Here is a 13136-nt window from a genome sequence, read left to right as displayed (position 1 = left end):
CCTTATAAAATGCATTTCTTAAATAATAAGACTTGAAAATTGACACGACTCCTTGGGGAATTCCCTGGTGGTCCAGTGGTTAGGACTCTGCACTTTCACTGCTGAGGGCGCAGGTTCAATCCCTGGTCGGGGAACTAAGATCCCACAAGCCACACTGCACAGCCAATTAATTAAATTAAATTAATTAATTTAAAAAGAAGAAGAAATGACTCCCTGATCCATGGGCTGCAGAATGGATGTTGTGGCAGCAGGCATGAAAACATTAATCTGGTTGTATATCTCCATCAGAGCTCTTGCGTGACCAAGTGCATTGTCAATGAGCAGTGATATTTTGAAAGGAATATTTTTTTTGGAGCAGTAGGGCTTAAAATATTCAGTAAACCATGTTGTAAACAAACGTACTGTCACCAGGCTCTGTTGTTCCATTTATAGAGCACAGACAGAGTAGATTTAGCATAATTCTAAAGGGCCTTAGGATTTACAGAACGGTAAATGAGCACTGGCTTCAACTTCAAATCACCAGCTGAATTAATCCCTAACAAGAGGGTCACCCTGATTACACCAAGATTGAATCCACGTGCCCTTTAAGTACAGAGGTAATGGCCTTGGGCCAACCCCTAATTCCTACCCCAATAAGTCCAGGTCCTCTTCTCTGTCACCAGTTAGATCCATGACCCTGAGTTTTTCTCAGTAGAGGAAAGGAATGCAAGCAAATAGGTGACTGTGGATTAAAAGTCTCTCAATGTTCCTAAGTTCACAAGTTTACATGGCTATTCATTGAAAGACGACTGACTACTCTTTAAACTGCTCTTGGCCTTCCAAGAAATAAGAAAACTTCCTGGTTCCTGATTCTCTGAAGGACTTTCCTATTTCAAAGTCCATCTTAAGCAGCTTCTAAGAATCACTGATGAAATTAACATCACCATTTTATTATAAATCTTTAGATAAATTGTGTTTAGATCACTGTTTCAAATATAATATGCATTCATTAATGTTACAAACAATATTAGCCCTAACATATATGAAACACATATATGTTATATTGAGGCTTTGCCTCCAAAGCCCTGGGAAACCTTAAGAACTAGTATTATAAGCATGTGAGTACTGAAGCCAGAGAGACCTGGTTCAAATCCTATCTCCGAAGCTTAGGCTGGTTGCAGAGCACTGCAACTTGGTTTTTCTTTTTCTCTAAAATGATAATACCATCTATCTTGCAGCGTTGTCATAAGAATAAGTAATATACATACAGTCCTGGTTCAGAATCAGCATCCAATAAACAGTAATTACTCTTATTGGTATAACCCAAATCTTCATCCCTCCTCCTCCAACAAAGGTAAAATTAGTCCTCAAAAAGTGCTCAGGGGGCTTCCCTGGTGGCGCAGTGGTTGGGGGTCTGCCTGCCGATGCAGGGGACACAGGTTTGTGCCCCGAGCCGGGAAGATCCCACATGCCGCGGAGCGGCTGGGCCCGTGAGCCATGGCCGTTGGGCCTGCGCGTCCAGAGCCTGTGCTCCACAACAGGAGAGGCCACAACAGTGAGAGGCCTGCGTACCTCAAAAAAAAAAAAAAAAAAAAAAAAAAAGTGCTCAGGATATTGGAGTATGTGTTGAAAATCGAGTATTCTAACCATGGTGAGAATTGGAAAAAGGAATTCTACTTATAGAAAGTCTGCACAAATAGTGTAAAAAGTCCTTCACCACGAAGCACCCAGATGCTGAATAAATTACAACAGATATACTTTTAAATGTACTGCTGAAATCATAAGAAAATAAAGGAGATTCCCAAGGACAAGAGAAAAAAAGAAAAAGAACAATAAACCTAAACTCTAGTGGGGGAACCTAGAGCCCAGGAACTGCAGCTCTTGCAGTGGAAGGGGAGACATGGGCCTTGAGCTTGTGAAATGGGAAAGGACTGAACCTGGGACCCATACTGAAGAGGCTACACCTTGGATAAAAGGATGGTGTAGGAAAAATCTGCCTTCCATCCAAGCCAACTGATAAGAAAGTCTGCAGACCTACACTAATCCAAAGTGGAAAAATTAATGACAACAATGCTGATCTCCCCTTAGCAAACCTGAACTAAATTTACACCTTCTTCAAGTCAAAGAAATGCTTGGCTAATCAAAGTGGTCATGGGTTGGAAGTAGAAACAAACATATTTTATAAAGAAAGGCATCTTCAATAAAGATCCTTCAGGATTCCCATAAAACGAAGGAATAACTGAGGAAATAAGGTACCTTCAGTGATATTCAATAGACAAACTCTCCCCCCGCCAAGGGTTTCAGATATTCAGACTATAGAAAAGAAAAAAGGGAAAGGCACAGAAAAAAGCTGGACCCAAAAAAAAAAAAAAAAAACCACACACACATACACAAAGTAACAAAATTTTCATCCTGTGTGTGTATAAAATATCCCTTTAAATGTATGTTCTTACCATAATGGAATTATATGCTTTATGTGATGTGTGGTAAGAGCACTGCCTTTAATGCCAGGCACACTTGAATTTGAATCTAGCTAAACAAGTACCAGTTTACGATTCCAAGCAAGTTAGTAAAACTTTCTGTGCCTCAATTTCTTTAGCTGGAAAATGGGCATAATACTACCTACCTATTAAAATTGTTGTGAAATAAATTCATACACAAACATATTCAGGTGTGTATGTATCACAAAGCACAATTCTTAGATATAGAAAATGCACTCAATAAACAGTAGCTATTATGAACACCATAGGGGAAGGATTTTCATTCACCCAACAAGTATTTACAGTGTCTCTTATGTGCCAGTCCTAGTGCCAGACATTTTGGGAAACAGAAACGGATAATGACTCCTTGTTATGATTCTAACCTGCATACTTGTTTTGTGCCAGCCATTTATCTATATAATCTTACTTTATTCTCCCCATAATCTTATAAAGTACTGTTATCTCCATTGTCCAGATGAAGAAATTGAGAAATTAAGAGACTTGATTCAATTCATAAAACCAGTAGTATAAGGACTTGAACTTGGGCACTATATGACCCCAAAGCCTATGTCTTAATTTAATTACCTCACCTAGACGAGGACACTGCCATTCAGATATATATGGAGGATGTGGTTGGTAGACTTTTTTGTCTTTCCCTTTCTTTCCTTTTTTTCTTTTTTTTTTTTTTTGAGAAAAAGCAAAGAACTCTAAAAATAACGGATTTCACAGCCATGGAATATAACACAACACCACTAAACTGAATTCTTAGTTTTTGTTCCTTCTTCAAGAGGGAAAGTAACACTTCGATTATGAGTAACATCCACTATACATGTAATGGGTCTAAATGTTGTAGTTTCCATATATAAATACTTTTCTAGGTACTACAGAGTAAATTGGCACTTCTTGGGAATTTAAACCTGGTTTACTTTTTGATGAGGGGAGGATCCTACTTATATAATGATAAACAGTTGGATGAAACTTAATAGGCAGGCAGATTAGATTCAAAGAAGGAAGCAATTTCTAAAATGTTTTTACCTCACCAAATTGAATGGGGTGTGGTCACTCAATAGTGTCAGACTACTTTTCAAAACATTAGGTCACTCTCCAACAGATACTATAGATTACATCATGGTAAAGAGGAATAATCATACCTAGGAAGATCGAGTAATTAATTTTCAACCCTGAAAATAATGGCAACAAGAACTTTGAGTTCTTTTAAACAATACTGAGACACCCTAACAGATTAGAAAAGTTATTGCTAGGTCCTCCATCTTGTCAAAAAAAAAAAAGAAAGTGTTCTGGATTTTCTCTGTAGAAAAAAGAGAATAGAAAAGAAAAAAGGACTCTTCCATAAGCACAGCTGCCTTGCAGAAATGATTTATACTGCTCGCTCCTACTTCTAGGAGGCAATTCATCTTTTGCTCACCTACTCAAAGAGTTTGAAACTAAGCACGAGATTTTCAGTAAAATAATGATGTAAAGAAATTGGATCCCTTTACCCTCCAACTGAAAACTGCTGATGATTAAGAAATCGAGTAGGGCTTCCCTGGTGGCGCAGTGGTTGAGAGTCCGCCTGCTGATGCAGGGGACACGGGTTCGTACCCTGGTCTGGGAAGATCCCACATGCCGCGGTGCGGCTGGGCCCGTGGGCCATGGCCACTGAGCCTGCGCATCCGGAGCCTGTGCTCCGCAACGGGAGAGGCCACAACAGTGAGAGGCCCGCGTACCACAAAAAAATAAAAAAGAAAGAAATCGAGTAGCTCAAACAATTAAAAAATTCATAAATAAGTAACTTCAAAACAAAGTAACGAATTTTCACTTAAAAGGAAGAAAACACCCCTCTACTCATTTTAGGGTGAATCTGGGAAGAGATTTTAGAGATTATTTCACCAGAGTCTTCATTTCAAAGATGAGGAAATTGAGACCTAAACCACTGTGATTCGATTACTTGTTTATATATTTTCTCACATCACTATTTCTGCCCTTACCTAATGTGGCTATAAATTTGTAATTCATCACCCACCATGCTCTTCTGTCCTATGAGTAAATACTACAGCTTCAGGACGGAACAGAAAAAATTTTAAAGCTCCAAGACTTCACAGTTAAACCATAACAGCTTTGCTTAATAAGAATAAAATGAGTGTAAGTGAATAAAAAAGCATTTGTATTTCTGCTACTCAAATAAGGTTTCTGCCTCATAACTGGTCTATACACAAGCCACCTCTGCTTATGGCACAATAGGAGCTCAAAAGCCGTGGGTGGGGGTTAAAGAAAAGTTTTGCAATTCAAGAAAAAAAATCCCTAATGTGTTCTACGTAGCTTCAAGCCCGCCTAGGGAGAACAGAATGCCTTTAAAGAGCGAAGAAGTTGTGGGCTGCAACAGATCATTTTGAGGATTTCTTCCAAGACTAAGAGTCGATGGAGAATTCAGAATTCAAAATACCGCATTACTGAGATCTTAATTTATCAATACAAAACCACAATAAAAACTGAATTTCTTGAGAGTAGGAACATGTTTCCTTCTGAGAGACCTACAGCTTTTCATACTCAAGCGTCTTTTTCAAAAGGGAAAACCGGAGCACTCAGGATTGCTGGTCCGAGGTCACTCAACAGGTAGGCGGCCGGACCAGGACGAACATCGGCCTCCCGCATTTATTGTACTAGTCCTTCACAAGGTCTGCCGAAAGCAACTTAGCGAAAAACCTTAAACTTCAGTAGAAAACTGGTTATTAAATCCTAATCAAACTTAAAAAAAGAGTTATCCTTTACTTCCGGAATTCCCTGGTAAGTGACCTCCAGGACTGATAAGTTCAGCCTCAGGCGCGCTCCCGCCAAGGACCTTTGGGGGAAGGGACAAAATAGGTAAAGTGGGTGGGCGGCCCGGCGCAGCCCTCTGGGAAGGTTTCCGAACTGGCTCACACCGCTGCGGTGGACGGGGCGCACCTGCAGGGCGCTCGGCGGTCCATCAACTGCGACAACACCCCCGCCCACCCCTTACCTCCCGAGGCACTTACCTGGGGCGTCTGCGGGGGCCTGGCCCCTGAACGTGGCCGTCTCGGCCCATTCCAGGTGCGACGAGGGCCGACTCCAAGGCCGGGGGGTCCCAGGCGGCAGGTAGGAGGGGTTGGACTTCCGCCGGATCGCCACCCGTCTGAAGTTGTAGTCGCCCTCGCCGCTCATTTTGCTGCGTTCGCTCGCGGCTCGGCACCCTCGCCCGCCCTCGTCCGGCCGCAAGCGCGCGCTCGGCGGATTCCTGAGGGGCGACCGGACCCCCGGGGGCGTCGTTTGTATGCCCAGGCTCGGCGCGACTCGACAGAGACAACTTCGGGGCTGCTCAGCGCCGGCGCCCTTCTGCTCCGGCGTCTCCTCTGCAAGTGCTTCCTCGTCCCTTCCTCCCGGGACTCCCAGGGTCGCGCCGTGAGTTTGGCTCCGACTCCCTGTGCGGCAGCCGCCACGCCCGGTCTCTGCGGCTCGCGCTCTCACCTGACGCCGCCACTGCAGCGGCTGACTTCGGCTACCACCACCCGCTCCTCTCTGGACCAATCGCCGGCCAGCGCCCGAGAGCGCCGAGAGTTCGGCCTGTGGTCGCCGCTGCCGCTACAGCAGCCGCCGCGTCCTGGTCCCGCCGGGGCAGCAGCCTAGCACGCTCGCGCGGTGCCGCCGGGAGCGTGCGCGCGGGGCCGCCGGGAGCGTTCCGGGCAGCTCCTCCCTCCCCTCTCCCCTCCCCCTCTCCTCCCCTCCCCCTCTCCTCTCCTGCCTCTTCCCTCTCTCCTCCTCCATCCCCAGCGAGCCCCGGCTCGCCCTCGGGTCTCGACCGGAGCCACGAGGGCGAGGGCGCTCACCTGCGGACGCATACCTGGGGTGCTCCGAAGGTCAGCCGCGCTCACCTGTGGGCCACGCCCTGGACTCGGGGAGAAAGAAGAGATCATCACAGCTACTCCGGACTCTGTACAGGGCCTGCCATTCTCGCAGAGCCACACGGCAAGGGTCACACGTATGTCTCAAGCTGCTTCTGAGCCCTTGATAATGATCTTACCAGTGAAGTATTTCAGATAAAGAAACCGAGGTGCGGAACCTACACAGAGTCACACAGTACTGCAGAGCTAGAATGCTTACCCGAGACTCTGCCCCAAAGTCTGTCCTTATCTCACTGAACTAAAAAATCTTGTCAGGAGCTTCGAGCCAGAGAAAGATAAAGAGGTGCGTGGAAGTAAAAGAGAAGGTGGAGCTGACCGTCCACAGGTTTCCTGCAGAGCATCACCACTAACACTTTAGGGACTTCATTAGTAATGCACTTTAGAGTCCTTTAATTTGTCAAGTCTTTTTTTTTTAACTTCAGCTAAATACTAAGTTGAAAAAATTTTAAACTGGTTTGCTCACCTGCATTTTAAAACTCATTAATAATGAAGAGGCTGTGTTCCAAAACCACAGAGGTAGGAGGGGAAAGAGCAGCGTTCCGAGTATACCAGCTGAAGCAGAAAGAATTCCCCAGCCATCGCTCCCACCTTAGAAGCCACCCCACATTTTTTCAGATGGACTTTCATCCAGGTAACTTCTTCTCCAGCTCCCTGAAGTGTATCCCATAACCCAGTCCTCAAGAAACCTTTCAGAAGGCAGTTCAACTGTCTCAGTCTCCTTGGCTGTTACTCCAATAAATGTACGCCTTAGGAGAAGGAACTATCCCCATAATTTCTAATGCAACCATTCAGACCTTGTTAAAAGGAGCTTTTGCTCCCTTTGAATTTCTTATCCCTGTATCACTATATTGTACCTAATTATTGTTTCTCTGTAATTGTGGTGTTATCTACTATGCTATATAGTATCAGAAATAATTTAATCAAGTGGTTTCAAATATAAATTAATAATGAAAGGGCTTTTACCTCCATATGCATAAGATAACTATAATTTAAGTGCAGGTTTTTGACATAATTTATTTGGTTCAATAAAAAGGTGGTGTTGCAATCAAAAACACCATACTAGCAACCTAGCTCAGACCTATCTATTTTTTGAATTAATTAATTTTTTACATCTTTATTGGAGTAGAATTGCTTTACAATGGTGTGTTAGTTTCTGCTTTATAACAAAGTGAATCAGTTATACATATACATATGTTCCCATATCTCTTCCCGTTTGCGTCTCCCTCCCTCTCACCCTCCCTATCCCACCCCTCCAGGTGGTCACAAAGCAACGAGCTGATCTCCCTGTGCTATGCGGCTATCTATTTTACGTTTGGTAGTGTATATATGTCCATGCCAATCTCTCTCTTTGTCACAACTTACCCTTCCCCCTCCCCATATCCTCAAGTCCATTCTCTAGTAGGTCTGTGTCTTTATTCCTGTCTTACCCCTAGGTTCTTCATGACATTTTGTTTTTTTTCTTAAATTCCATATATATGTGTTAGCATACGGTATTTGTCTTTCTCTTTCTGACTTACTTCACTCTGTATGACAGACTCTAGGTCCATCCATCTCATTACAAATAGCTCAATTTCGTTACTTTTTATGGCTGAGTAATATTCCATTTGTATATATGTGCCACATCTTCTTTATCCATTCATCCGATTATGGACATTTAGGTTGTTTCCATCTCCTGGCTATTGTAAGTAGAGCTGCAATGAACATTTTGGTACATGACTCTTTTTGAATTACGGTTTTCTCAGGGTATATGCCCAGTAGTGGGATTGCTGGGTCATATGGTAGTTCTATTTGTAGTTTTTTAAGGAACCTCCATACTGTTCTCCACAGTGGCTGTACCAATTCACATTCCCACCAGCAATGCAAGAGTGTTCCCTTTTCTCCACATCCTCTCCAACATTTATTGTTTGTAGATTTTTTGATGATGGCCTTTCTGACTGGTGTGAGATGATATCTCATTGTAGTTTTGATTTGCATTTCTCTAATGATTAATGATGTTGAGCATTCTTTCATGTGTTTGTTGGCAGTCTGTATATCTTCTTTGGAGAAATGTCTATTTAGGTCTTCTACCCATTTTTGGATTGGGTTGTTTGTTTTTTTGATATTGAGCTGCATGAGCTGCTTGTAAATTATGGAGATTAATCCTTTGTCAGTTGCTTCATTTGCAAATATTTTCTCCCATTCTGAGGGTTGTCTTTTGGTCTTCTTTATGGTTTCCTTTGCTGTGCAAAAGCTTTGCAGTTTCATTAGGTCCCATTTGTTTATTTTTGTTTTTATTTCCGTTTCTCTAGGAGGTGGGTCAAAAAGGCTCTTGCTGTGATTTATGTCATAGAGTGTTCTGCCTATGTTTTCCTCTAAGAGTTTGATAGTTTCTGGCCTTATATTTAGGTCTTTAATCCATTTTGAGCTTCTTTTTGTGTATGGTGTTAGGGAGTGACCTAATCTCATACTTTTACATATACCTGTCCAGTTTTCCCAGCACCACTTTTTTTTTTTTTTTTTGGCGGTACACGGGCCTCTCACTGTTGTGGCCTCTCCCGTTGCAGAGCACAGGCTCTGGACGCGCAGGGTCAGCGGCCATGGCTCACAGCCCCAGCCGCTCTGCAGCATGTGGGATCTTCCCGGACCGGGGCACGAACCCGTGTCCCCTGCATTGGCAGGCGGACTCTCAACCACTGTGCCACCAGGGAAGCCCCCCAGCACCACTTATTGAAGAGGCTGTCCTTTCTCCACTGTACACTTCTGCCTCCTTTATCAAAGATAAGGTGACCATATGTGTGTGGGTTTATCTCTGGGCTTTCTATCCTGTTCCATTAATCTATATTTCTGTTTTTGTGCCACTACCATACTGTCTTCATTACTGTAGCTTTGTAGTATAGTCAGAAGTCAGGGAGCCTGATTCCTCCAGCTCCGTTTTTTGTTCTCAAGATTGCTTTGGCTATTCAGGGTCTTTTGTGTTTCCATACAAATTGTGAAATTTTTTGTTCTAGTTCTGTGAAAAATGCCAGTGGTAGTTTGTTAGGGATTGCATTCAATCTGTAGATTGCTGTGGGTAGTAGAGTCATTTTCACAATGCTGATTCTTCCAATACAAGAACATGGTATATCTCTCCATCTATTTGTATCATCTTTAATTTCTTTCATCAGTGTCTTATAATTTTCTGCATACAAGTCTTTTGTCTCCTTAGGTAGGTTTATTCCTAGATATTTTGTTCTTTTTGTTGCAGTGGTTAATGGGAGTGTTTTCTTGATTTCATTTTCAGATTTTTCATCATTAGTGTATAGGAATGCATGAGATTTCTGTGCATTAATTTTGTATCCTGCTACTTTACCGAATTCATTGATTAGCTCTAGTAGTTTTCTGGTAGCATCTTTAGGATTCTCTATATATAGTATCATGTCATCTGCAAACAGTGACAGCTTTACTTCTTCTTTTCCGATTTGGATTCCTTTTATTTCTTTTTCTTCTCTGATTGCTGTGGCTAAAACTTCCAAAACTCTGTTAAATAAGAGTGGTGAGAGTGGGCACCCTTGTCTTGTTCCTGATCTTAGTGGAAATGCTTTCAGTTTTTCACCATTGAGAACGATGTTGGCTGTGGGTCTGTCATATATGGCCTTTATTCTGTTGAGGAAATTTCCCTGTATGCCTACTTTCTGGAGGGTTTTTTATCATAAATGGGTGTTGAATTTTGTCGAAAGCTTTCTCTGCATCTATCGAGATGACCATATGGTTTTTCTCCTTCAATTTGTTAATATGGTGTATCACATTGATTTATTTGCGTATACTGAAGAATCCTTGCATTCCTGGAATAAACCCCACTTGATCATGGTGTATGATCCTCTTAATGTGCTGTTGGATTCTGTTTGCTAGTATTTTGTTGAGGATTTTTGCATCTATGTTCATCAGTGATATTGGCCTGTAGTTTTCTCTCTTTGTGACATCTTTGTCTGGCTTTGGTATCAGGGTGATGGTGGCCTCATAGAATGAGTTTGGGAGTGTTCCTCCCTCTGCTATATTTTGGAAGAGTTTAACAAGGATAGGTGTTAGCTCTTCTCTAAATATTTGATAGAATTCTCCTGTGAAGCCATCTGGTCTTGGGCTTTTGTTTGTTGGAAGATTTTTAATCACAGTTTCAACTTCAGTGCTTGTGATTGGTCTGTTCATATTTTCTGTTTCTTCCTAATTCAGGCTTGGCAGGTTGTGCATTTCTAAGAATTTGTCCATTTCTTCCAGGTTGTCCATTTTATTGGCATAGAGTTGCTTGTAGTAATCTATCATGATTTTTTTTTTTTTTTTTTTTTTTGCGGTACGCGGGCCTCTCACTGTTGTGGCCTCTCCCGTCGCGGAGCACAGGCTCCGGACACGCAGGCTCAGCGGCCATGGCTCACGGGCCCAGCTGCTCCGCGGCATGTGGGATCCTCCCAGGCCGGGACACGAACCCGTGTCCCCTGCATCGGCAGGCGGACTCTCAAGCACTGTGCCACCAGGGAAGCCCTATCATGATCTTTTTTATTTCTGCAGTGTCAGTTGTTACTTTTCCTTTTTCATTTCTAATTCTATTGATTTGAGTCTTCTCCCTTTTTTTCGTGATGAGTCTGGCTAATGGTTTATCAATTTTGTTTATCTTCTCAAAGAACCAGCTTTTAGTTTTGTTGATCTTTGCTATCGTTTCCTTCATTTCTTTTTCATTTATTTCTGATCTGATCTTTATGATTTCTTTCCTTCTGCTAACTTTGGGGTTTTTTTGTTCTTCTTTCTCTAATTGCTTAGGTGCAAGGTTAGGTTGTTTATTCGAGATGTTTCCTGTTTCTTAAGGTAGGATTGTATTGCTATAAACTTACCTCTTAGAACTGCTTTTGCTTCATCCCATAGGTTTTGGGTCATCGTGTCTCCATTGTCATTTGTTTCTAGGTATTTTTTGATTTCTTCTTTGATTTCTTCAGTGATCACTTTGTTATTAAGTAGTGTATTGTTTAGCCTCCATGTGTTTGTATTTTTTACAGATCTTTTCCTGTAATTGATATCTAGTCTCATAGTGTTGTGGTCCGAAAAGATACTTGATACAATTTCAATTTTCTTAAATTTACCAAGGCTTGATTTGTGACCCAAGATATGATCTATCCTGGAGAATGTTCCATGAGCACTTGAGAAAAATGTGTATTCTGTTGTTTTTGGATGGAATGTCCTATAAATATCAATTAAGTCCATCTTGTTTAATGTATCATTTAAAGCTTGTGTTTCCTTATTTATTTTCATATTGGATGATCTGTCCATTGGTGAAAGTGGGATGTTAAAGACCCCTACTATGAATGTGTTACTGTCGATTTCCCCTGTTAGTATTTGCCTTATGTATTGAGGTGCTCCTATGTTGGGTGCATAAATATTTACAATTGTTATATCTTCTTCTTGGATCAATCCCTTGACCATTATGTAGTGTCCTTCTTTGTCTCTTCTAATAGTCTTTATTTTAAAGTCTATTTTGTCTGATATGAGAATTACTACTCCAGGTTTCTTTTGATTTCCATTTGCATAAAATATCTTTTTCCATCCCCCCACTTTCAGTCTGTATGTGTCTCTAGGTCTGAAGTGGGTCTCTTGTAGACAGCACATATATGGTTCTTGTTTTCATATCCATTCAGCCAGTCTGTGTCTTTTGGTGGGAGCTTTTAATCCATTTACATTTAAGGTAATTATCGATATGTATGTTCCTATTCCCATTTTCTTAATTGTGTTTTGGGTTTGTTATTGTAGGTCTTTTCCTTCTCTTGTGTTTCTTGCCTAGAGAAGGTCCTTTAGCATTTGTTGTAAAGCTGGTTTGGTGGTGCTGAACTCTCTCAGCTTTTGCTTTTCTGTAAAGGTTTTAATTTCTCCATGAAATGTGAATGAGATCCTTGCTGTGTTGAGTAATCTTGGTTGTAGGTTTTTCTCCTTCATAACTTTAAATATGTCCTGCCAGTCCCTTCTGGCTTGCAGAGTTTGTGCTGAAAGATCAGCTGTTAACCTTATGGGGATTCCCGTGTGTGTTATTTGTTGTTTTTCCCTTGCTGCCTTTAATATGTTTTCTTTGTATTTAATTTTTGACAGTTTGATTAATATGTGTCTTGGCGTGTTTTTCCTTGGGTTTATCCTGTATGGGACTCTCTGTGCTTCCTGGACTTGATTAACTATTTCCTTTCCCATATTAGGGAAGTTTTCAACCATAATCTGTTTTTTTGTTTGTTTGTTTGTTTTGCAGTACACGGGCCTCTCACTGCTGTGGCCTCTCCCGTTGCGGAGCACAGGCTCCAGACGCGCAGGCTCAGTAGCCATGGCTCATGGGCCCAGCTGCTCCGCAGCATATGGTATCTTCCCGGACCAGGGCACGAACCCGTGTCCCCTACATCAGCAGGTGGAAACTATAATCTCTTCAGATATTTTCTCAGTCCCTTTCTTTTTCTCTTCTTCTTCTGGAACCCCTATAATTCGAATGTTGGTGTGTTTAATGTTGTCCCAGAGGTCTCTGAGACTGTCCTCAGTTCTTTTCATTCTTTCTTCTTTATTCTGCTCTGCAGTAGTTATTTCCACTATTTTATCTTCCAGGTCACTTATCCGTTCTTCTGTTTCAGTTATTCTGCTATTGATCCCATCTAGAGTATTTTTAATTTCATTTATTGTGTTGTTCATCGTTGCTTGTTTCATCTTTAGTTCTTCTAGGTCCTTGTTAAATGTTTCTTGCATTTTCTCTATTCTATTTCCCAGATTTTAGATCATCTTTACTATCATT

The 13136-nt window shown here is 41.9% G+C and overlaps 1 protein-coding gene across 3 annotated transcripts in view; it reads right to left on the bottom strand.

Annotated features, from left to right (window-relative positions):
• FGD4 (FYVE, RhoGEF and PH domain containing 4) overlaps window positions 1–6049 on the bottom strand; it is a 206482-nt gene extending 200433 nt beyond the window's left edge. For 2 of the 3 annotated variants that reach the window (XM_029204412.1, XM_029204411.1), the window contains exon 1: window positions 5474–5850. In XM_029204412.1, the coding sequence (XP_029060245.1) occupies window positions 5474–5639 (166 nt within the window). In that variant the 5' untranslated portion in view covers window positions 5640–5850. Of the gene's footprint in view, window positions 1–5473 lie in introns of all 3 variants that reach the window. The other variant, XM_029204415.1, reaches the window with a different exon arrangement.
• Window positions 6050–13136: the final 7087 nt, after the last annotated feature.

The sequence above is a fragment of the Monodon monoceros genome, unplaced genomic scaffold, assembly GCF_005190385.1.
Source record: "Monodon monoceros isolate NGI ecotype Baffin Bay Population unplaced genomic scaffold, NGI_Narwhal_1 Super_Scaffold_6, whole genome shotgun sequence".
In the NCBI taxonomy this organism is placed as follows: Eukaryota; Metazoa; Chordata; class Mammalia; order Artiodactyla; family Monodontidae; genus Monodon; species Monodon monoceros.
Note: the sequence above shows the minus strand (reverse complement) of the source record. Positions and strands in the feature narration are given on the sequence as shown.